The following is a 23164-nucleotide window of genomic DNA, read 5'->3' as shown; positions in this document are numbered from 1 at the left end:
TTTGGTCACAAGAAAGTTAGTTTGGCATCATTTCTTGGAGCACATTTTGAGTCCAATATTTCCAAGTTTTGTCTCATCAGTTTCACTGCAAACAGCTAACGAGCTGTTTGCTGACAGCTCGTCATGTCAAATCCCCAGTCATGTCATTTATTTTTTATGGACTAACAGTGAAAGATGAAGCCTCATTTACTTTGTATTTTATGTCAAAATTCTTCAAAAGTGGATAAAAAAAAAAAAAAAAAACCTTCTCAGCAACACTTAAAGGAACACTTGCCCTCATGAATTGTTGTGTGTATTTCCCTTTGAAATGTTTATACGTGTGTGTGTGTGTGTGTGTGTGTGTGTGTGTGTGTGTGTGTGTGTGTGTGTGTGTGTGTGTGTGTGTGTGTGTGTGTGTGTGTGTGTGTGTGTGTGTGTGTGTGTGTGTCTGTTTCCTCACAGCCTGTGTGTAGGCGTTGTAGGCCCCGAGGTGCAGGGTCATGGGACTGATGACACCCAACTGCGAGGCCACCTGCTGCATCCGCCTGAGCCCCCGCTCCTTCTCTGAATCTGCAAACTTCACCACCAGGCTGGATGAGGCGCCCTGAGGAGGAAACAGACAAAAACTCAAAATCTAGTCTCACACACAACTACACTTTGTCTGACACATTTCACATTAACACCAGCTCTCAGTATATAGCTCTGAGATGCTGAGAACGACTTCCTTATTGTACTAGTTCAAGACTTTGGTTGCAAGTCACCCCTCTTCTAACTTCGTCTGCCTTCAGATAAAATGAAAACAGCAGAAAATGCAAAAATCTTTGGCTAAAAGGACATTTTAGCATTCAGCTCTGAACTGAACAAAGTGGTATTCACCAGAGATAAATGGAATGTTATTCACAATACTTAAATGAAAAGAACAATTGAAATTGGGTGTGTGCATGCATGCGTGTGTATGTCTGTGTGCTTGAGCACGTGTATGTGTGTGTTTTGTGTGTAGGTGCGGAGGAGGGGGACAGAAAAAGAGAAGTGGTGACTATTAGCTGAGTCACCCCGCTGAGTGTCTAAATGACTGAATCTGGAGCGTTGAAATGTGTGTATGTTTAAATACATGTTAGACAATGTGTGTGTGTATGTGTGTGTTTAAGTACATGTTTGACAATGTGTGTGTATGTGTGTATGTGTGTGTGTTTGTCTGTCTTTGTGTGCGTGTGTGTGTGTGTGTGTGTGTGTTTGTCTGTCTATGTGTGTGTGTGTGTGTGTGTTTGTCTGTCTATGTGTGTGTGTGTGTGTGTGTGTGTGTGTGTGTGTGTGTGTGTGTGTGTGTGTGTGTGTGTGTAGGGAGGGACTCACAGGTAAAGTACGACTCCCATGCAGAGCGTTGATGGCGGCCTGGGCCTCGGCGTTGTTCTGATACTTTACAAATGCACAACCTAAAAGAAATGACACACAATTAAACGGCATTCCCCACCAACACACACACACACACACACACACACACACACACACACACACACACACACACACACACACACACACACAAAGACAGACAGACAGACAAACACACACACACACACACACACACACACACACGCACACGCACGCACGCACGCACGCACGCACGCACGCACGCACGCACGCACGCACACACACACACACACATAAAACAGAAACTACTTCCCTTTAAAAATACATTAGGAGCCGTTTTAGATCTAGTGCTTCATCAGTTACCGTGGCATCATTAAACATGGTCCACATGACATTCATTGCTTCATCAATCACAGTCGGCAAACCACCAAACACATCATTAGCCATGACCCATAAAACCTCTCGCACCATTAGTCAGGACTCGTGCAACAAACGTAGAGAAATCCAGCATCTGTGTTTGAACTGTCACCGGACTTTGATTAACACGCAAATGTCATTAGCATCGTTGTAAGCGATAGTAGATATTTACATTCAAGCCGTGGTGAGGTGCCCCGGGCTTAACTGTTGGTTAAAATACCAACAGTTCCAGTCAATGTCACTTTCTACGGTCACAATCTGGACTCCATTAGCAGGAGAAATTATATTGAAGATATTTGAAAGCTTAAGGCAACCTGAGTGAAAGGAACGTGGTTAAAAAAGGAAAAGAGAAGAGGATAAGGCTTTATTAGTGCACATCATTATACTAACTTTGACAAACATTTACCCTTAAAAATGAGATCTTATTGCAGATATTTAAGTTTTTCAAAGCAGAAATCCCCCCAAAATAGGGCTGCATGACATCAGATGTTTCCCAAGAGTGATGAATGAACATTTTATTATGCCAATGAGAATAAATATCTCTATATATTGATAAAAAATAAACTTGGATGTGTTTTGCATTAAGCACCTTTCCCCACCTTTTAGATGTGTTTGACCATTGTAGAAATGGAAACATGATAATATCAGCATGTAATCGGGCTAAGGGCTTTAAAATGATAAACATATAAACATTCAGGATAACATGTCTGCAGATGTGACAGGTAAGGCTTTAATTATGGTCTCACAACACAAGTCTAATCCTTCAGATGATGTAATGCACCTCTTTACGCCCACTCTGATATGTGCACATTCAAAACCAGAGGAAACCAATGATACATGTGGTAATTAGCTAAACAGGTAATTGCAATGGAAGAAATAGCATGTTGTATGTACGCCAACTTGAACGTCTGTCAGTCACAGGGAGGAGGGGTCTCCTCAGGGTTACAATATATGGACGACAGATACCAGACACTTCTGGGACAATTCTGTAGTTTGTATTCAGATTTATGTATTGTGTGTTTTGGCACCTCATTTGTTGCTTTACTTTCTACTTAATTTGCTTACCTCTTTATAAATGTATGAAGGGGATTGTGCCTGCGTAAAATAAAATAAAGGTGCAAAGTGTTCCCTTTATCCTGTAATCAATACTATAATTAAAAATATAAAGAACTTAAAATAACATAAACAAATAAAACAGCTGTTTATGGGGTCCGTATTCAATAGCAAAGGCCTGAGTATAAAGACCAGAAAACAGATGTTTGAGGACACTCTAGGTTAGATACTGGTCGTGTTCATTCATTCTTTTTGATCTAAATAATTTAAATAATCACGGTTTAGTATTTGGAAAAGCTTAAAAGATGATGTGACATAGAGAGTTTGTTATATTCTGTATTTGCTGTGTCTGTTTAATGAGTCATCATGTTGTATTTAAGGGTGTGATCCATTTCTCTGATGTGTTTTTGTGACACATTACCTTTGCTGGTGCCGTCGGGCCCCCGGAGCACCGTGCACTCCTCTATGCTCCCAAAGGGCTCAAACATCTTTCTCACGTCACTGTCCGTCTGCTGCTTCCCCAGCATGCCCACAAACAGCTTCCTGTCTTCTAAGGGGAAGGATATTTCCATGATGGTGGGAGAGGAGAGGAAGACACAGGAGAATGTGGATGAGATTTCAGCGGGGGGGAGTGAATGTTTTCATGGAAGAGGTGACAAAAGGGGGGAAAAATGGAGAAGTGTCGTGTCACTGAACATGCACGACTAACAATAGATCAACAACAGCTACTGTACTAAGCAAGGGTAGATGTCAGCCTGCTATTCTTCAGAGTGCCACCAGAGGGCAGTAACAAGGACATCACAACAAACAAACAGCATCTGGCGGTGACTCAAATGTTTGTCACCCTCTGTGCTGTCAGAGAAGCTGCTCCGTCTGTCCTCGTCTGTAAAGGATCAGACCAGTGTTTCTGCATGTTTTAGCCCAGTCACTACAAATCACAAACACTTTACATTCCTGCAGACTATTCACCAAACAATAATGGCTTCATGGGTTTATGGGTTTGTATTTTCCCAAACATTCATGCTGCCATGCTATGAAAATCAACTGTCAACCAAGCGTCAATCACAGCGAGCATGTTTTCTTTTTTTTCTGTTTGGGTAGATTTCTGCACATATAATATGATGATAATAAGATATACAGTTGAGACAACTCTGCCTATGTGGTATGATATTGTGTAGAATATTAAAAGGTGGCAGCACAATAGCATGAAATGTATCGATAATTTGACGATAATAAAAAAAAAAAAAAAATCAAGCAGAGACAAATGTGCTAATATCTTGTATGAAAAGTTGTGTTTTCACAGCAGACTTTTAAGATGTGATTTTTTATCAGGTGTCTGTCACCTCAATGTCATACTGAGATGAAATAAAGGGAACAAAAAGCTCCTTAATTGAAAAATGTTTGAGCAGAATTGTCATGTCAAAGTGTGTTACATGTGTATTTTTGATTTCACATGGCTCTTTTTAGTGGTTTGTCACAGACAGTTCTTAAAATGTGTCCTCAAAACGTCAACTGATCTTTAATACACATTTTTTTTCCTGCGGATATTTTTTTTTACATATCATAGTAAGAAATACACAGGTGTCACTAATAACATAAACAATGACTCAGACAGTGTGACAGTGAGCATCATGTGTACAAAACAAGGACATGTACCTTCAGCAGCCAGGTGGCATTCAGCCATCTTTTATTTTATTTCTAACACCTCAGATTTTCACTTTATGACATGTCATATGTGAAGCACAAAGAGTTTTTGTCATCACCCCGTGCATACATGCAGCAATGCATCCTTTAACTCCATTTTGACAAAAATAAATTCTTCATCGTTAAACAGCCGATGATGCAGGAATAAAATCTATTTGATGGGAACTGGGGCAGGAATCATGTAAAAAACAGATAAATTATGATTATCTCTGTAATGTTATTTATTGTTAATCCAATAGCTGTAAGTGATATTAGCCAACGTCTCTTATCACTCCTGTTGTAGTTTTTATGTATATAACTACAGATGTCTCAAATTGTGAATATGCAAACATTTAGGACGAACACAACTCAAATTTAAATCAGAAGTCTGCTTTTTAGACCTTTAAATGTGCAAATGCTAAGAATTATAATTTAATGTTTTTGGAGACTTTAAAGTGTAAAAGAAAAAAGGAGGTCACAAATATTACATCTGTTGAAATGTAATACTATTCTGATCGATTACACATCAGGGCAGATGGATACTTCTCATCATTTGATAACACTGATGATCAAATCCAGGGTAGTTTGAGTATGAAGCTGTTGAGCCCACGATGACATCTTCAGTGTTTTCTTTGTTGTTGTTGTTGTTGTTATTGTTGTTGCCGTGGTTTCTGGAAATGTTCATCAGTTGACAATGTCTTTGATTTGGATGGTGTCACTTAAAGATATGGTCACTTAAATAGAACAAAAACCTTTTTGCCTGGTTGCAACTTAATGTTTTAAATGTGGATTCAGGACTTAAAGGTTTTTATTTTGTTTACACTGTGGTGGTGTTGTTTGAACAGGTGCTATGTCTCTAGGTGGGGACAGGTGTCTCTTACCCCCTCTGCTCTCGCTGTCTGCAGGCTTCACCTGGATTGGACGGTTCATCTGGAAAGAGAAGCAAAACACAGCACGGTCAATTTAAGTACAGGACACGAGTGATGATCATTAACACAAGAACAGAACAGGGGGGTATATAAAAACAAAGCCACTACTGTCTTGAAACTGGAAAAGACATGACATTCATTTTTACCCGTTTCATGTAACGTCCTTAGAAATACGATTAATGCTGTAATATTAGGTAATAGTGACATTAGCTAGCAGCATGTATGAATGTGAGTGTATTTGGCAGGTGCTCCATCGTCCTTCAATCCCCCAACTAATTTCTCTCCTTCTTTTTTTGTTGTTGTTGCCGTAGACCACAGCTGACAATGATATGTGTTATTTTACAATCTCACATTCTCTCTCTCTCTCTTCTACCACCTCCTCTTTCCAAGTCAGTCTCAGAAACTGCTCTAATCCCGCTGCCTATCGTTCCTTCTCCCCCCTATCACACAAAACCGGGAAAAGCACACACCCACGCAGGATTGGGGAAGTGATAAGATTAAGCACACTCGCCGGCTAATCTGGATTACAGGAGCACACAGCAGTGGAATAGTGAGCGAGTGAGCCTGACAGAGAGATGGGGGGGGGACGAGGGGGTATACATGTTTGGAAAGGAAGAAATGAAAAAAACAAAGAATGGAAAAGAAAACAGAGGGCACAAGGATTAGGTGACCTTTTCACAATTTACTTTTGTAAATGCCAAAACGCCTTTTTTTTCTTTCCTCTATTTTTGTGCTCTTCACTACTTAAAAAAACCTCTTTGTAAAAATGTGCACGCATCTTTTGTCCACGCGTCTCTTTCATATGTATATGGCACAAGAGAAGGTACTGAATGGAATAAAAAAAGGATAAGAGAGGGCAAACATGCAAACATGGGGATTGAGAGGGATTGACAGGGGAAGGAGAGAGGCATATGGAGGAGAAGATGGAGGTGGGGGTTGAGTGTGTGAAGAGGAGGAGGAGGAGGAGGTGAGAGCTACAGAGTGACACTCTGTTAACTCTGGCTTAATGAAGGTCTTAATTATGGAGCTGGTGACATTTCAGCCAGTCACTGATCCCGTGTCACTGATTGATCTGCTGTGATCGGTCACCAGGAGACATTATTGATCAAAGTTTGCGTTCACGCTCCGCATGGCAGGAGCCGCATGCACAAACACCGACCCGTCTCCACAAACGAAAACACCTGCTGCAAAGAGAGGAACCCTGCGTCTCCTCTCTGAGAGCATCCGATTGATTGACCAATTAAAAGAAACCATGGAGGAGCTGGAGGGGGCAAAGTCTCAAAACCATCATCCAATCAGTCAGGCAGATCTGCCCTCCTTCTCCCACACTTACAGAATAGTAATTATTGTTTCAATTGTAGCTCACCATCATCCTGACAGGTCCGACACACTACAATCCATCTGATGTTTGGAGCTTTAAATAAAAGAACTCACTTCAATATCACAGGAAGGGTCCATATAATGTATGACGTCGGCCTTTTACTGCTATATAACTCACTTCTTATGCCACATGCACTCAGAAACTGACCGAGCCGACATATAGCAACCTGTATAGAATGCAATATTTCATATATAGTATATTCTTATGCTTCGTATTGAGATCAAATCCATATTCTTACTATTTAGGCTAATTGTTGAATTATTCCTTCTCGTTATACATTTATTTTAACATTTATATTTGTACTTGTGTGTATGTTAAACTCATGATAGGATATTTTGAGTCAAATCTTGACCTCCCATTATGTGTCTACTTTTTATGTACCGGTACTTGTGTGTGTTTTGTCGCTTTTTGTCACCTCAGAATTAAAGTCAGGATGCTCATAAGATGTTACATGTACTTTTCATTCGAAAGCACATTCCATATTTTAAAATAAATGTTTCAGGAGTTGGGCTGAAATCGTTTTTTAAAGTAAAAATGTTTTATAAATGTGTACATGGACACATAAAATCAAGCCTGATGGATGCAGCCTTTTTCTTCTTTTACTGATGGCAGACAGTGAATTGAAAACATTATACAAGATGTCATATCACAGGGTTTGAGATGCTGCATTGGTCAAATTTTCTAATGTAAGTATATAAAAAAGAAATTGTGTGGGATCACTTCTTCCAAAACTAGTATACACCAAAACTCTGTTTTCTAAAACCTGTAAGAAATAAACTACAGATAATTTGCTGCTTTGCTAAAGTGCTCATGATGGATAGGCCGGGTCTTATATAATATATAATATTAATATAACAAAGAGTAAGGTCTTTTTACCTGCTTTTTGTAAAGTGTCTCGAGATAACACTTATTATGAGTTGACGCTATACAAATAAAAATTGATTGATTGAATTGATAATAGGAACATGTTTCTGTCCTCGTGGTGTTTACTGAGCTGTGTGCATGCTATACAACGATTGCACAATACATACAGAGAAATACAAAATGTTCTGAACATCTTTAGTACAGCCAGACTCAGAATATAATAAAGGTCAGCTGTTTTTCTACCACAGAGATAAATGGTTACTCCTTTAGTGAAATATCATGGGGACTCAAAGCTGAAGCTACAATCTCATCACAGTGTTTTAATGTGACATGTATGACTGATACCATGTTTGAGTGACGCCTGGCTCATATTTCAGAGCAGGAAGACAAACAGTGCAGGCAGAGGTGGTGCTGGAGATAAGGAGGAGCGCAGCAGATGGCTCAGGAGATTGGAATTAGAATACACAAGGGGGGGGGGGGAGAAACACCGAGAAGTGGAGGCCATCAAGGCTGCACCACTTCACATCGGCACGGCAACCGGCCCCTGTCGCTGTGACGAAGGCCTTCGCTCGGCATGGCCATTGTCATGGCAACCACAATGATGAGGAACCACACATCAGGTAAACAAGGTTGCACTGAACGACACACCGAGGGGGGGGGGGTAAAAATGAGGAGGACAAAGGGTGCTTTTAAGGTTGAGAGGGAGACAGATAGAAGGATAAGAAAGGTGAGGAAGAGGAGGAGGAGGAGGAAGAGGAGGAGGAGAAGAAGAGGAAGAGGGAGGGGAAAAGAAGGATGATGGAGGTAGCATTTGTGCCTGTTGAATGCTGGCACTGCCTTGAGAGCAGATGCAGAAGCAGAGAGAAAAATATCTCCCTCTAAGCCTGAACCACTAACATATACACACTTTACTGTAATTTGCTCACTCTCTCTCTCTCCCTCCCCCTCCTCCTGTTGCTCCCCTACCCTTCCCTTTTCTCTCTGAGGCTTGTTTACAAAAACAGTCCCATACTGTGCACAGACAACAGGACACAAACCTGCCTGTCTGATCAACAGCACAAATGTGTTTTTACTATTCCATTTATTTTTCTCCCCTTTGCTCTTCATCTGAAAACACACAACCATAGACGTGCATATACGATCCGCTACAACGACAACTACACACACATATTTGTTGTTCACACGGACACACATGATCGTTCTGTCCCCTGTTGGTCAAAGCAACATCCACACATAATCTTTCAGCTATGACTCCACGGGGGATTTCACCAGGATTATGAGATATTAAATCCATAGATTATCCAATCAAATCACAGCTCGACCCCTTTCGCTATAAAGCTTGACCCTCCCTCTTCTAAATAAACATCAATATCTATACACACACACAGAGGAGCGGCACCCACCATGATGTACATAACATTCTCATTTAATAAACAGAAGATGGGATTTTAAATAGAGGATCGTTTACATTTTGAGTGAGTGAAGCGTACGGATGATGATGTTTTTTTCTCGCCTTTCTTTTGTGGCCAGCAGAGCAGATCATAATCTCTGTACTCGCGGCTCAAAGCAGCCGCTGTTGTTAAGTCTATATAGATTCAGGCTTTGTATGTGTGTGTGTGTGTGTGTGTGTGTGTGTGTGTTGGTGTGTGTTTGTGACACATTTCTGTCCCCTGTTTTACTCTTCAATCTCAATCCTTTCTGCTCGTCCGCCCTGAAAAGCAGCCACTCTGAATGGTAAATATATCTGCACAGACCATCTCCCCTGCTCTTTCAAGAACATTTACAGCAGGGAGTTGTGTGTGTGTGTGTGTGTGTGTGTGTGTGTGTGTGTGTGTGTGTGTGTGTGTGTGTGTGTGTGTGTGTGTGTGTGTGTGTGTGTGTGTGTGTGTGTGTGTGTAAGGGAGGGAGAGGGTGGGGGGGTGTTGGTGGGTGGGGCGGGTGGGGTGTTAGAAGGGGGTTGAGGGAGAAGTGGGGGCACAAAGACAATTTTCCCTTCTCCGCCCTCCCCTCCGCTCCATCACACAGCGCTGGTCACTGCATCGTGCCGGTCGCCTAGCAACCCGGCATCCCTGGTCCCCGCCGTCTCCAGGCAACGAGACCTGCGACCGTAATCAACCTGCCACCTCCCTCCTCCTCCTCCTCCTCCTCCCTGCTTCCTCCCCTCCCTCTCTTTCCCTCTCTGTCTCAGCTCCTCGCCTGTCTTTGCTGCTTTTTCAGCTCCCTCGCTCCTCCATCAACCCTCTCCTCGTTGAAAATGCACCTTAAACACCAAGAAAACTTCACTTTCACCCCGGGGGAAGAACAAAAGAAAAACGTGTGTATGACTCAGAAAAGAAGAAAAATACGAGATTAAACGACGCAGATGTTGGTGAGCGTGCAAAATAGAGCAAAAGCCACAGAGATGCACAGATTAATGTTTTCCGATTCACGCACAGATACACACATACACATACACATACACACACACACACACACACACACACACACACACACACACACACACACACACACACACACACACACACACACACACACACACATACATGAGCGAACAGGGGCACAAAAGCATCGTAGAGAGAAACTCTGCTTTCTCCTTAAATCCAGCCGGTCACTAAATCAATCCAACACAAAGAGACTGACAGAGCAACACTTGTACTGTTCAATAAGATTTCATCAATAACCCTGCCATCAGTGTCTAAGCTGCTGCCCGGGACTGCTCGTCTGTCAGAAGTCAAACTGATATGAAATCTGACATTTAGTCACCTTTTCCTCACGTGTCAACAGAAAACCTTCAAAGTGAACGTCAAAGAGAGAATGTGTAACAACACACAAGTTGACTCTCCATTGTTTTGACTCTTCTGACTGTTAAATATTCATGTCGAGTTTTGTTTGACTCGATTCAGTGGAGCAAGAGGGGGAAAGAAGTGAATCACAGAAACCATTCTTCATATGTGTGTGTGTGTGTGTGTGTGTGTGTGTGTGTGTGTGTGTGTGTGAGTATACAGTTACTTTGCTTTTTTTTCATTATTGACTTTTTTAGACTCAAGCCTGTTTTTTTATGCGCTTTGACTCTCTCGGCGTTCAAAGAGCTCGATGAGTTTGGTGACATCAGCCTCTTTCTTTCTTTTGTGGAAACAGACTGATGTCACTTGTGTGTGTGTGTGTGTGTGTGTGTGTGTGTGTGTGTGTGTTTTCCTTCCACTTACACACACAAACTCAAACACACATACGTTCCTCTGCCCCCCAAAAACACACCAGTTCTCCCTGACAGATGTCTGTGTTTAAGCTGATAAACATACGTCCTCAATACACCTCCAGCCCCTCTCCACCCACTCTTCATTATGTCAAACTTTCATTCAACTCCTCCTCCCCTCCCCCCTCCCCCCGCACTCCCTGCCCCCCCCTCCCCTCCCCTTAGCCCCCACTTTAATTTATCCAATTTCTCTGTAGTTCACACCCATTTACCTCCTCTATAAATCCAATCTGCATTCATCATCCCAGCGGCCCCACAGTGACGTAGAGAGAATGGGATGTTTTTTGGTGCATCATCATCCAGCATTGATATGCATGTGTATGTAAATGAATGAACGCATGAACACACACTTTACTAAAGATAGATTCATCAATTGAACACACTCGCTCTGAGGCACGCTAATTGCTGCCATCATCATCCCCGAGACTTACAGACATGGAGCTATGGGGGGGAGGCTTTATGTAGATACACGTGTGTGTTTGGTGTGTTTTTAGACTGTTTGAGTTTCTGCCTTGTTGCTCTTAAATGTCAGTTTCTTCACATTTTCTTCTCAACATGTTTGGGAGCTTCTGTGAACCAAATCCAAGCATCAGCTTTGTGTGTTTTTTTCTCCACATTTCCTGCCTTTTCGCTAAGTGAATTTCACTTTCTGCCTAATTGTGTGTGCTTGCTTTAAGCAAAACTACAATTCAGAAGATTAAAAAGGTCTGCAGCACTGACAGGTAGACTGAAGAGTAAAAACACCCTGTGATATGTTTCACATGATAATGTAAAGGATGTTCAAGAGCCTCAGTGAACCGCATCTTACCATCAATATTGTGTTTTTGTTTTTGCTTTTAGAGCCTAGTTGTACATTAAATGTCTGTTTCTACCTGTTTATCATTGTGGACTTTTCAAAAAGAGACAACAATGTGAAGATTCAACAGTGCTAACAGGTATTTAAAAGAGCTTTATGTCTCACATGTTGAGCGTGTTTAGAGCCTCAGTGAATTAAATCTGTTTCCACTTTGTGTTTTTGTCATTTTTCTTTTTTACTATCATTGCCTCCATATTTATCATCATTGGCCACCCAAACAGAGTCAACATGTCTGCCCTGCTGGCATGTTTTTAAAAGACTTTCAACACCCATGAAATATCATCAAGCAGGGACTTGGTCATATTTATTTAATTTGCACTTTCAATGTCATTTTCACATATTTATATGTGCTTTATGAAAGAGACTAACATTTTTAAAATTATACATCTAAACTGCTAACACGTTTATAAAAGAGGTTTAATATCTCACCTGCACATTTCAAGCATGTTTTAAGGCCTCAATGAACCAAATCTGATTGGTGGTTTTGTCAATTTAACTATCGTTTAATTTATTTTCTACAAAAAGGGGGAATAAAAAGTTAAAGATGAAATGTGTCTACCAGGCTGACTGGAAAATATGACATATATGTAAAACATCTCACATGTTCAGAGTCAGCATGTTTAAGAGTCTCAGTGAACAGAATCTTAGCATCAGCTTAATGTGTTTTTGTGTGTTTTGTTTTTGTCACATTGCTTGTAACATATTACGTTAAATGGGGTTTTACATTTTCATCCATGTGTGCTTTAAAAAAAAGAGACTAAGAGGAAAGATTATGTTCTATACAACAGATTCATGTTCGACTTGTTTTAAATCCTCAGTGAACAAAATCTGAGCACTTACTTTGATCTTTTGTCACATTTTTTGCAGTAAATTAGAGAATTTTGCTTTTATTTCTCTTAAAAAAGTGAAATATTGAGTCCATCTTAAGGGATAACAGGTATATAGTACATTGTTTAGACCCCCAAATAAGTCCCATGCTTATGTTCAGCATGCTTTACAGCTTCAGTGAACTAAATGTAATCATCTTCTTTGTTAGTATGTTGACAATGCTGCCTGGTAGAAAAGAAAGAGTGTTAATTGTCTCACATGTTTAGCCTGTTTGAGAGCCTCAGTCAACAAAATCTCATCATCTTCTTTATGTTTTCACACATTAAATGTTGTTTTAGGCATGTTTCTGTTCTTAAAAAAGAGAGACTTAGATGTCTAAGTTTATAATAGAGTGTAAACTCCCTGAAAGTATTCATGGTGAATGTGTTTCTACAGCAGTACAGCAGCTCAGACATTAAGGGCACAACATCGTGGCACTTCAACTTCCTATCTCATATCCTGCCTAAAAAGCCAGAGCTAAATTTAGCGTATGCATTTATTTCAGACTATTGATAAAACCCCTGTGTCTGCTCCGTCTGAGTCCTTATGGCTGAGTAAATGTCAGGCTTAGTCAGATGTTCCACTCAAAGAGGGCTCTTTCCTCTCGTATGGGCAGCTTAAACACAGAAGGCCTTGCAGCTCAGATTTTACTCACACACACACGCAGACGCGCACACACGCACACACACACATACACACACACACACACACACACACACACACACGGCAGATAGTGAATGAAGAAACCTGAGAGAAGCGGATAATAAAACCAACAACTTCCACCCATCCATCCATGCTCCCATATCTTTGGATGTGTACTCTCCACGGAGAAACACAAAAGCAAACAGACACACACACACACACACACACACACACACACACACACACACACACACACAGCCTTAATAAACGGTGTTAGTGTGAACACCTGCCCTCCCTTCCCCCGCTGCTCATGCTAATATACACCAAACACACACAGCTACATGCTCACTGGGGCACAGTTGCACTATTTATTGCATTTGAAATTAACGATGAGGCATTGTGGAAAATATTAACTTGAGTGAGTGTGAGAGTCTTTTGTAAGGCAGGATCAAGCTGGGGCAGTGTTTCCCAAGCTTTGTTCCTTGGAGCCCCCCCCCCCCCCCCCCCCCCCAGTTGTATCTTAGACAAGCTTGGACCCCCAAGGACCCCATCAAAAAACATCAACATAAACAATCATAAACAATAAATGTTTCCATTGATAAAATCCCAACAGAATAAGTCTACACACACTTTTTCTTACCATTTGTATAAACTATCCAGTAGTGTCCTCTCATTTAGTTTTGACAACCTCAGAGCAGACAAAGCCTGGCACCCACTCTGGAGATCTTTGGGGGGGGCAATGAGCTAGGGGACAGAAATCAACTACCTTTTCTCTTTTTGATCCTATAAATGTTTTACAACTAGCTTAATTTGGCCAATTTGGTTTTTCAAACAGAATAAAATGAACAGATAGAAACAGCTTTCAAGTTTTTACTCTTACTTCAAGTCTGTTAGCGGCTTGTTAGCTTAGCTACGTTTAGGAAACAGCTAGTATGTTTCTTACACAACAGAAGCCCTAAGCGAACATTCATTCAACCATTGTATTTAACTGTTTTTCCAGGATAGTGAGGACATTTTGGTTCTTCTCTTAATCTCCATGTATTTATCTAGTTATGGCGATAACAACGTTGGTTTTTCCAAGATAACAAGTTAATTTCTCGAAACTTGAGAAAACAGTTAAAATTGACCCGTTAGCCTATCACAGAAAAACATATTAAACATATTTAGTTGTAATACTGAGATAACAAGGCAAATAAACTGAGATCTCTGGACAATAACTGAAATGTGCTTGTTTTTCATAGAAAAATGTAGTTTAATAAAATGTATTGATGCATGTCCACTCGGGCTTCTTTATTAAACATATAAAGGTTTACTTGTTAATAAGTGATGAAAAGTGAAAAGGTTAAAGTGGTGGAACGCTGGTGGACTAGCAACTGGCAGTGGCTTTACATATATGTGCAAGACAGACATGAATTAATTGAATTGGAATTGGAAACAACATTACCAAAATGTTGAATCAACTAAATAATTTTTTTAAGATCATCAGTTGATTTTTTGGTCACTTAAAATGCCAGAAAAATTGCCAAAAAAGGCCCATCACAAGTTTAGGGACGTTATTGTGTTGTCTTATAACATCTATCAGTCCATAGCCAAAACATTATCAGATCAAGGCATCAAAAACCAAGGATATGTAAAAAAAAAACATTTAGCTCTTTAAAATCAGCATTTTTACTCAGAAAGTTTTTGCTAATTATCTAAGAGGTTACATTAAAACAATTTTTCCATATTTTAATTGGGCATCCACAGGAAACCTCCCTCTGCTGTGTTGCTCTGGCTTTATTTAATGTTTTGATATGGTTGAATATCCATTCTTGGATGCAAAATCCCCCTGAAGAAGGCCTTTATTGCTGCGACGCATTGATTGTTTCAACATGATTTGTCTACTTTTTTTGTTATTTCACAAACAAATAGCCAAGTGAATAAAGGTTTTTCCCCTTCTCAGGAAGTGTGCCTTGTTTTTTCCCCTTTTTGAAATACGTCTGAGTATCTGAGTCACACTGAACACTGTAAAAAAAAAAAATGACACATGAATCATCTACCTGTTACATCCTTCTCCCTCATAGTTTCATTTTCAGAGCCTAGTATAATGAGCTTATTTGCAGTAAATGTGAAAGCTGAGATAAGTTATTAACGCAGGAAATAGTCAGTTGTTCATCCTTGCCACTGACGCCGCTGCTGCTGGAAGAACAAAAGATGTTTCACCCAGGATACCCGGGAAGAACATCATGTACCAAACTCAGATGGATAGAAATACGATATAAAAAAATAAGGAAACAGTTATTTTGATGAGTTCTGGAAGTACATGCTGATTCACTTCTTTTTGACAATGGTAAATCATGACGGGTCTGTTGCTCTTTAACAGCCAAAAGCGACACCATTCAGCCCACAGGAAGTTATTTATTTATAGCTGGTGGAATATAGTTATAGTTAGTTTTTGGGAGTTTGGTGTGTAAAATGGCTTCTCTAATGTGGCTTAAGTGGATGTTATTGTCTGTGCGTGGCTCACAATACCCGACTTGGCCAGACAAACAGGCCAGAGATAAAGAGATAAGAACAAGAGTACAAGATGTCCGAGAAGGGTTGAACCAGAGTACGAGCTCAGGAGTGATTCTTTTTTTCTCTTCCCAATCCTCCATTTCCACACTTCTTCTCACAGTGGATCTGGATTATTGCGACACCATTCTCTCACTTTCTGTCCTCGCTCTAAGCTGAACGTGCTTTTTGACACTCTTCCTCCCCCTCTCACTTTAGAGACGGACTCTCTCACCTGAAATTAAACACAAGGCCAGGTGCCACTCTCAAACAACCATCTGTTCATCCCTGCCTGACTTCTTTCTCCATTTTGTTCTTTTCTTTTCTTTTTCCATTGTCAGCACAGAGAATGAGATCTGTATAATAGCGAGGAGAAGCCTTAAGAACAACTCTTACTTTCCAGATAGGTGAAATGTTAAAAAAAAAAAAAAAAAAAGACGAAGCAGCGACTTCGTTAATGACATCATTCAGCTTTCTCTTCTTTCAGGTGTGCTTTCATTCTCTCCCCTCAGTCCTATAATTGCTTTCATGTTATTTCTTTTGTATCGCCTCAGCCATGAGATGCCAAAGTTAATTATGCTTTGGCAGTGCAGGTGCAATTAGATGACAATTACACCACAGCTGGTAGCAGGGGTGGAGAGCAGTTCTTGTCCGTGTGGGCGTGAACCGAGATAATAAGATGGTTTTCGTCTTTTGGAGAGGGAGGGGGGGAAGGGCCGGGAAGGATTCAGGAAGCACCGAGGTGGTGGTGGTGGTGGTGGGGGGGGGTTGGGTTAGCTTGGTCCACACGGCTTAGAGGTAAGAGCTTGTGAGAACAGGAGCCACGGGGGTAGAAACACAAGGGGAGAAGGGGGCTTTAGCCATGGGGGCATTGGGCCCTGCTGATCCGCTCCGAGAGGTCAAGAAGGTCGCGCTACTGTCATGCTAACAATTGGATTTCTTTTGTTGCCACCCTAATACCAGTCTGCTCCATCAAAACTGACCCCACGTCCAGCAGAAACCCCCCACTGCCTTTACAATCGTTCTAGTGCTGAATAATCAATAACCTGGTCTTCAACTATTCTGTTAACGAGGTTCAAACTAAAATCACTCGCTGTAGCCAACTCCTCGCTTGTGCCGTCAACTGAGAGTTTCAACTAAGGATCTTTTCTTTAACCAGTGAATTTTGTTGTCTATAAAATTCTGAGAAAAGTAGATGAATCCAAGTTGACATTAAATGTAATCATATGTACAACAAACTACCTAAAACCTCACAGAATACAGACAAACGATCATCATTTTTGAGGAGCTGGAGTGAGAGAACGTTTTTTGTGTTTTTGCTTGAAAATTAAATTAATGAAATGCAACACAAAGGAATAGTGCTTGTGTCTGCTCAGGGGTTTCAACAAAGGACTATTTTCTTCAGTTAATGAACCGAGTTGTCTAAAAAATGTCGTAAAAATGTGCAAAATGCTTATGAGTCCGAGTTTAGTCCATTACATTTCTTGTGACAAAGACTAAGAAAAGCATGAAAATCTCAGGTCTTGAGATGTCTAAACTGAAGAATCAACTCATTGTAAAGTGTAAAAACATTATTCTTATCCCAGTTAGACTGATTGAAGGGCAAAATATTACCCCCAAAAAAAAAAAACACACCCAGTGTGAAGTTGGTTTTCTTAGTCTTGTATGATATTAATTTACTTACCTTTGGTACCTTTGTTAGTTGGTGCTAGTATACTACAATGGGCCTATTTTGGCTATTTTTACATTAATTAAGACAAAAAGATTTATTGATAGAAAGATATTAAACAATATAGAAATAAAATCCTAAGGCACAGACATTCACAACCTTCTTCACTCCTCCCTCAAAAACTCTGGTCACGAGCTGCCATTCACCAATGATGAATGATAAGTAGATTTCACCAAAAATAACCAAAAGGAAACAGGGGTAAAGCCTTGTTAGTAAAAGAGGAAGCAGCAGCGAGGCTGGGAGCACACTCTGTCTCAGTAATTCCTCGCCTTGTCGCCTTGTCTCTCATATAGCGGGTTATTATAGAGACGTGGCTGTCATGTCATATATAGCCCTGGAAATGTCATTTGGCAGCACACCTGCTGCCTGGCTATGCTAATAAAGCTAGGTTTAACTTTGATTAGAATTCAGAGGGAGAGATAGATGGAGAGAGGGGAGGGGGGGGAGAGAGAAAGAGAGACAGAAGGAGAGACGGAGAGAGGGAAAGAAACATCAGAGAGAATAAGAACTAGCAAAGTCACTCCAGCAGCGAGCCTCATAGCTGTCTGTTTGGACCCGTGACATGTTGCAGGATGACTCATGCCTTCACTGGATGGATATGTCTGGATGCATCACATATGAAACATAAGAGGGAGAGCAGCCTCTGACCTTTATTCCAGCGTATCGGCTGAAGGGGGGAGTCAGGCCCGCTTGTCAAACTCGGTTTAATTTTCTTGTGTCACTGCGTGTTCCTGTGCGCTCAGATAGCCTAGCATGCCAGTTATTCTGCTCCTGTTGTGTATATATAGAATATGAGCAAAAACCCAGCAACACACTCACCCCTGGTAGCGTCTTCTGCTCGTGCAGTGCATTCTGGGCTTTGAGGGCAGATTCACGTGCACAATATGTCAGGAAGGCACATCCTGGAGGCAAACAGTAGAAATTAGCTCTGAACAATATGAGAATGTGAAATCATATTTATGTGCGATAAATGAACAAAAATTTAAAGCGCACATATATACTATAACTCAGATTTCTTTGGCTATCTACTGTTCTTCATGTTATACACCATCCCTGTGTTTGCAACATATCCCTCCTCAGTCAAGAATAAATCCAATAAGCTTTTTTTTTAACCACTAAATTGGCAACATTTAATCTGAGGTTCGCTGGCAGCACGCTTATTAAGCTTCACCTGACTGCATCAAAATGATATCAAATGACAATTAAACCCAGGCCTCCATCCAATAGGTAAAGAGAACACATAATGAGTAATAAAAAAAGCACTGCCTGTTTACATGTTTTTCTTATTGATTGCAATAAATCCAGACGTTTGGCATCTTTTGCAAAAGCTCATAACGATGAAATTGAGACTTATAGCTCAGCCCTCGTAGAAATTCAACAAACTATAAGTCTGTTTTAAATGTTAGATTTATATTCTTTAATACTGTCAGATTGGCAGTACTAGGTTGTGTTTTAATAATCTTAATTGGCCATGTGCCCTGAGTGCCTGCAGGCAGAAAAATGCTTCTGGAGGTTATTGTCCCAGTACAAATTTGCTGTTTGATGTATGTGTTTTATTTAACAGTTTTTAGGTCAGCGTATGTTCAAAGTTTCCAAATCACACATCACATGTCAGGTGTTTTAATCTGCTTGAAACAGAACACACAATCAAAACCAGTGAAGACCCATGATATTGGTAAGATCTCCTTCCCTGAAGCAGCAGTGGGGCTCTGTGGGATTAATAACTCATAATACCTGGAGACTGCTCAGACACAAGCAGTCTGAGTGACTATTTAATATCACGCTGGTCAAACTAAATGTATGCAATCCCACATAATAGAGAAAGGCCTTCATTAACCTTTTGGGCTCCTGCGAGTCATGAATATGTAAATGTATGCAGAATAAGTGTTATAGGTGTTAGCAGACTGATAGCACCTGGCCTATACGTCTCCCAAATGACGGCTGGTTTATAAAAGCCTTTTGTTTTCTGCACTCAGATTTGCATTAGAAATGACAGAGAGGATCATCATTGAGCTCAGATCTCTTTAAAAGCAGCTTCAGCCCATCTGTCAAACAGGAATCTGAATGTGCAGAGACTTCACTTCCAAAAATGGAAAGCATGTTTTCGCTGTTTGACGAACAGTGGTAGTGGTGGGTGACACTGACACCACGCGTTGACGATATCACCACAGGAGATCAATTATGAGCTGACAAAATACTTATGGTGAGATTGATCTTACAACAACTGCTTTTTGGTCATGGCAATTTGCTGGAAAGCTGAATGTGCTCTGCAACATTTGACTCTAAAATAAGATTTATACACTTTTTAGTTAAACCGTTACAAAATTGCAAATCAATAATTACAGATCTGCACAAGCTGGATTTTTGACCGGTAGACAGAATCCCTTCTCTTTCTGGAAAGTACAGAACACCAAATAGTGAAGGGCTTAAAACAAATATTTTATATAACTTATATATGCTTTAATTCTGAATTTAAGTACACATATGTTATAAATGTATATGCTACAACGAGCTCCCTATTTATTTATTTGAATTAAAGCTCCTGTGAGGGAAAAAGAAATCATGAAAGTTGTCGCTGATGGTCAGTTTGATTTTGTGGGTCAAATAGAGGCTTCAATTTTGAATTTATACTTTGTGTCATAACTAGTTAAAACTCATCACAGGAGTTTAAAATAGTGAATGATTTTGTGGAACTAGTAGTCTCATTCAATATACGTCACTAATATGGCCACCACCTTGGTACATTTCATCTGATTCTCACAGCAACAGTCAAAAAGGCATTAAAAGAGGTTCCATAAGATCCTTTTACTCAACAGGTTTAAATTATCTTTCACATTGACATTCTGCATTCATGGCACAATGGGACAATTAAAACTGTTAAGGTCATTGACAATCATACAAATTATATCGGTATTATGGTCCCAAAAAGGGGGCGGGACTTTGCCTCTCCAATGTAGTTTTCAGAAGCGGGTATAATGGGAAACCTCCCAGAATGCACTGGGGGTCTCATAGACATTACACCCAGCTTTATTTTTCTGTTAGACAACATACTGCAACAATACTTCCTACTGTTTTTAGATTTCAATCAGCATTAAGCTCCTGGGTGTGAGTGTGTATCGATTATGGTTCAAGACTGCTTCAGCCATTAATCTAAGAATCTCCTCTTCTTGTCCTCGGTCAGGACACTGAACTTTATAATGATTTTAATGAGACATTTGGTGTTAGCTGATGTGAAAAGAAAATGCATTACCTTTTAGAATTTTAATAAAGAACAGTTTGACAAATTCTAATCAAGTAATTTGCTTTGAATTAAAACAAACGTTTCGGTGAGGTAGATGGGATAAAGTTGATTCAACCTGAAAACATTAAGTATGCTTATATTTCATTTGATATGAGTCAAGGTTTAATCATTTTAGTCTTTCAATGAAAGACGAGGACATAAACTTTACTACCAGTTGTGAATCAGACTTCAGTCTAAGATTAAGGCAACTGAACTTCAGGCTTTAAGGCTTTAAAGAGGCTCCAGTGGGACAACAGCAAATTGAGGAATAGTTTAACTTCACACATGTTCAGGGAGAATCAAATCATGTCTGAAGGACATTATGAAAAATTAGAGTATTTTTGACCTCCCTGAGACAAAAAGCACATCACATAGTCCTCGGCCCTCACCTTTATGCATCCCTGTGTATTTGTCCTTTATCACCGTCAGCTCGTAGATCTTTCCAAACTGCTCGAAGATGGGCTTCAGGTCCTTCTCCTCCAGGTTTCGGGGTATTTGCCCGATGAAGAGCTTGATTGCGTCAGGCTCCTTCATTGAGAAGTCTGGAGAGGAATAAAAACACACACACACACACACACTGAGTGGAGGAGGCGGTCAGGAGGAGCAGACAGGAGCCCTGCCTGCCTGCAGGGCTTAAATTCACACTGCACAGGAGGTGCAAACAGGAGGCCTGGGATGGAGGTGCAGATGGGAGGCTGAAATAATTATAGTTCTCACACCCTCTGAGACATGCAAGTCCTGTTCTGGTTGTAGATTTTAAATTTTTTTTTTTTTTTTTTAAATCACAGAAATCATAATAAAATACATAAGTAACCATTTGATTATAAGATAGACATTCATATAAATGCCTTTGATTCTTGTTAACGTTGTAAGCATATTGTTAACTATCAGATTCATTCATATGGATTTCTATATGGTATAATATGATAGTAGTACATAATTGTGATGTTATTTAATTTAAAAGGGGGCTTATTGCATTATGACATATTAATTGGCATCACATCGACAATCACAGTCATTATTAAGTGTTTGATTTACATAAAGAGGAAAACTCTTTTTAATCAGCGACATTATTATCTAAATACTTTTATTTTTCTCGTTAGTGCATGAACCAATAAATAAGGATAGGATCAATAATCATTATTGGTAGCTATAAACCAAACACATATATGCCTTACCTAAATACAAATGGTTTTAAAAAACATGCGTTTGATATTGTAGTAAATAGTACACATGTACACTCCTCCCTTGCTCTGAATTCGAGGCCGCCTCATCCAGAAACATGACAGTGTATCTTCTCTGTCTGTCAACACAGCTGGAGACCTGAGCTCTCTTTGTCAAGACGTGTGTGACAACAATGACCCGATGATCGTGATTTTACACACAGAAAAAAAATAACGAAAACAGTTCAGAGGAAAAAGAATAATTTAAAAAACAAACCTGTGGTGCTGCTCGTGGAAAAGAATCGGCGTGATCAAAGGCTTTTCTTCTTCCCGCCGCTGTTGTTTTGTTATTGAAGCTCAATGATTCAGTTCATCTGTGAGAAATCCTGTAACAAGTTAGGCCTTTAAGACAGAAGTAACATCCAGCGACGGTCCTTTATTCAGCATGAGCGTGTTTTCTACCTCTGTCTGTTGTTTCCTGCTCTTGCTCTGGGTTTTTTTTTCCACACCTCGTATAAAAATAAACAAAATCTCTCCCCTTGGCTTTGCTGAATGAAGAGTGTTGTGATGGATGGATTTAGGCTTCCTTCAGTAGACCGTAGGGAATTGGCAGTCTGGTTGCTTGTCCTCTCCTCTTCCCTCTCTCCCTCTGACTGTGTGTGAGCGTGTGTGTGTGTGTGTGTGTGTGTGTGTGTGTGTGTCTGTACTCCTTTGACGTCGTAAGCCGGTGTCTCCCTCCCTGTCCATCTCAGCTCCACCCCTCCTCCTCCCCATGGACTGTACGAGCCGTGATGTCTGCTGCCAGGGACCGTCGCTAATTTACCAGCTCCGTGACAGGCGTGCAAGAGGAGGAGGGGGAGAGAGAACACAGAACAAAATAAAAGCTGCAGAGTAGTAATGAATGTGCAGATTGGAGTTTTTATCCTAAATTTCATCAAAGCTAATCTCATAAAAGGGATTGTTGGCCTATTTGCTACTTTATAGTAATCTACATAAGGCAATTTTTACAATGTAAAAAAAAAATTGCAAGGGACTTGCAACTATTTTTTCTTAATGTAACATGATTAAGTTATTAGCCAATATCTACAGACTCTACTACACCTTCAAATTATCTTTGCTTATGCTGAAAACTAGCTAAAATACTGGGTGACAAACAGTGAAGATGAGC

The 23164-nt window shown here is 40.3% G+C and overlaps 1 protein-coding gene across 5 annotated transcripts in view; it reads right to left on the bottom strand.

Moving 5' to 3' along the window:
• The window catches only part of celf3a (cugbp, Elav-like family member 3a), a 30640-nt gene extending 7989 nt beyond the window's left edge, over positions 1-22651 (bottom strand). For 2 of the 5 annotated variants that reach the window (XR_002278170.3, XM_020640248.3), the window contains exons 1-7: positions 22274-22650; positions 21223-21375; positions 18373-18455; positions 5382-5430; positions 3239-3367; positions 1333-1412; positions 440-583 (exon numbers count right to left, since the gene is read on the bottom strand). Coding sequence is in view for 4 of the 5 variants with exons in the window: in XM_020640248.3 (XP_020495904.1) it covers positions 440-583; positions 1333-1412; positions 3239-3367; positions 5382-5430; positions 18373-18455; positions 21223-21367 (630 nt within the window). In the remaining variant the exon portion in view is untranslated. Of the gene's footprint in view, positions 1-439; positions 584-1332; positions 1413-3238; positions 3368-5381; positions 5431-18372; positions 18456-21222; positions 21376-22273 lie in introns of all 5 variants that reach the window. The other 3 variants (XM_020640250.3, XM_020640247.3, XM_020640249.3) reach the window with 3 other exon arrangements.
• Between the last annotated feature and the right edge of the window lie 513 nt (positions 22652-23164).

The sequence above is a fragment of the Labrus bergylta genome, chromosome 19 (assembly GCF_963930695.1).
Source record: "Labrus bergylta chromosome 19, fLabBer1.1, whole genome shotgun sequence".
Taxonomy (NCBI): domain Eukaryota; kingdom Metazoa; phylum Chordata; class Actinopteri; order Labriformes; family Labridae; genus Labrus; species Labrus bergylta.
Note: the sequence above shows the minus strand (reverse complement) of the source record. Positions and strands in the feature narration are given on the sequence as shown.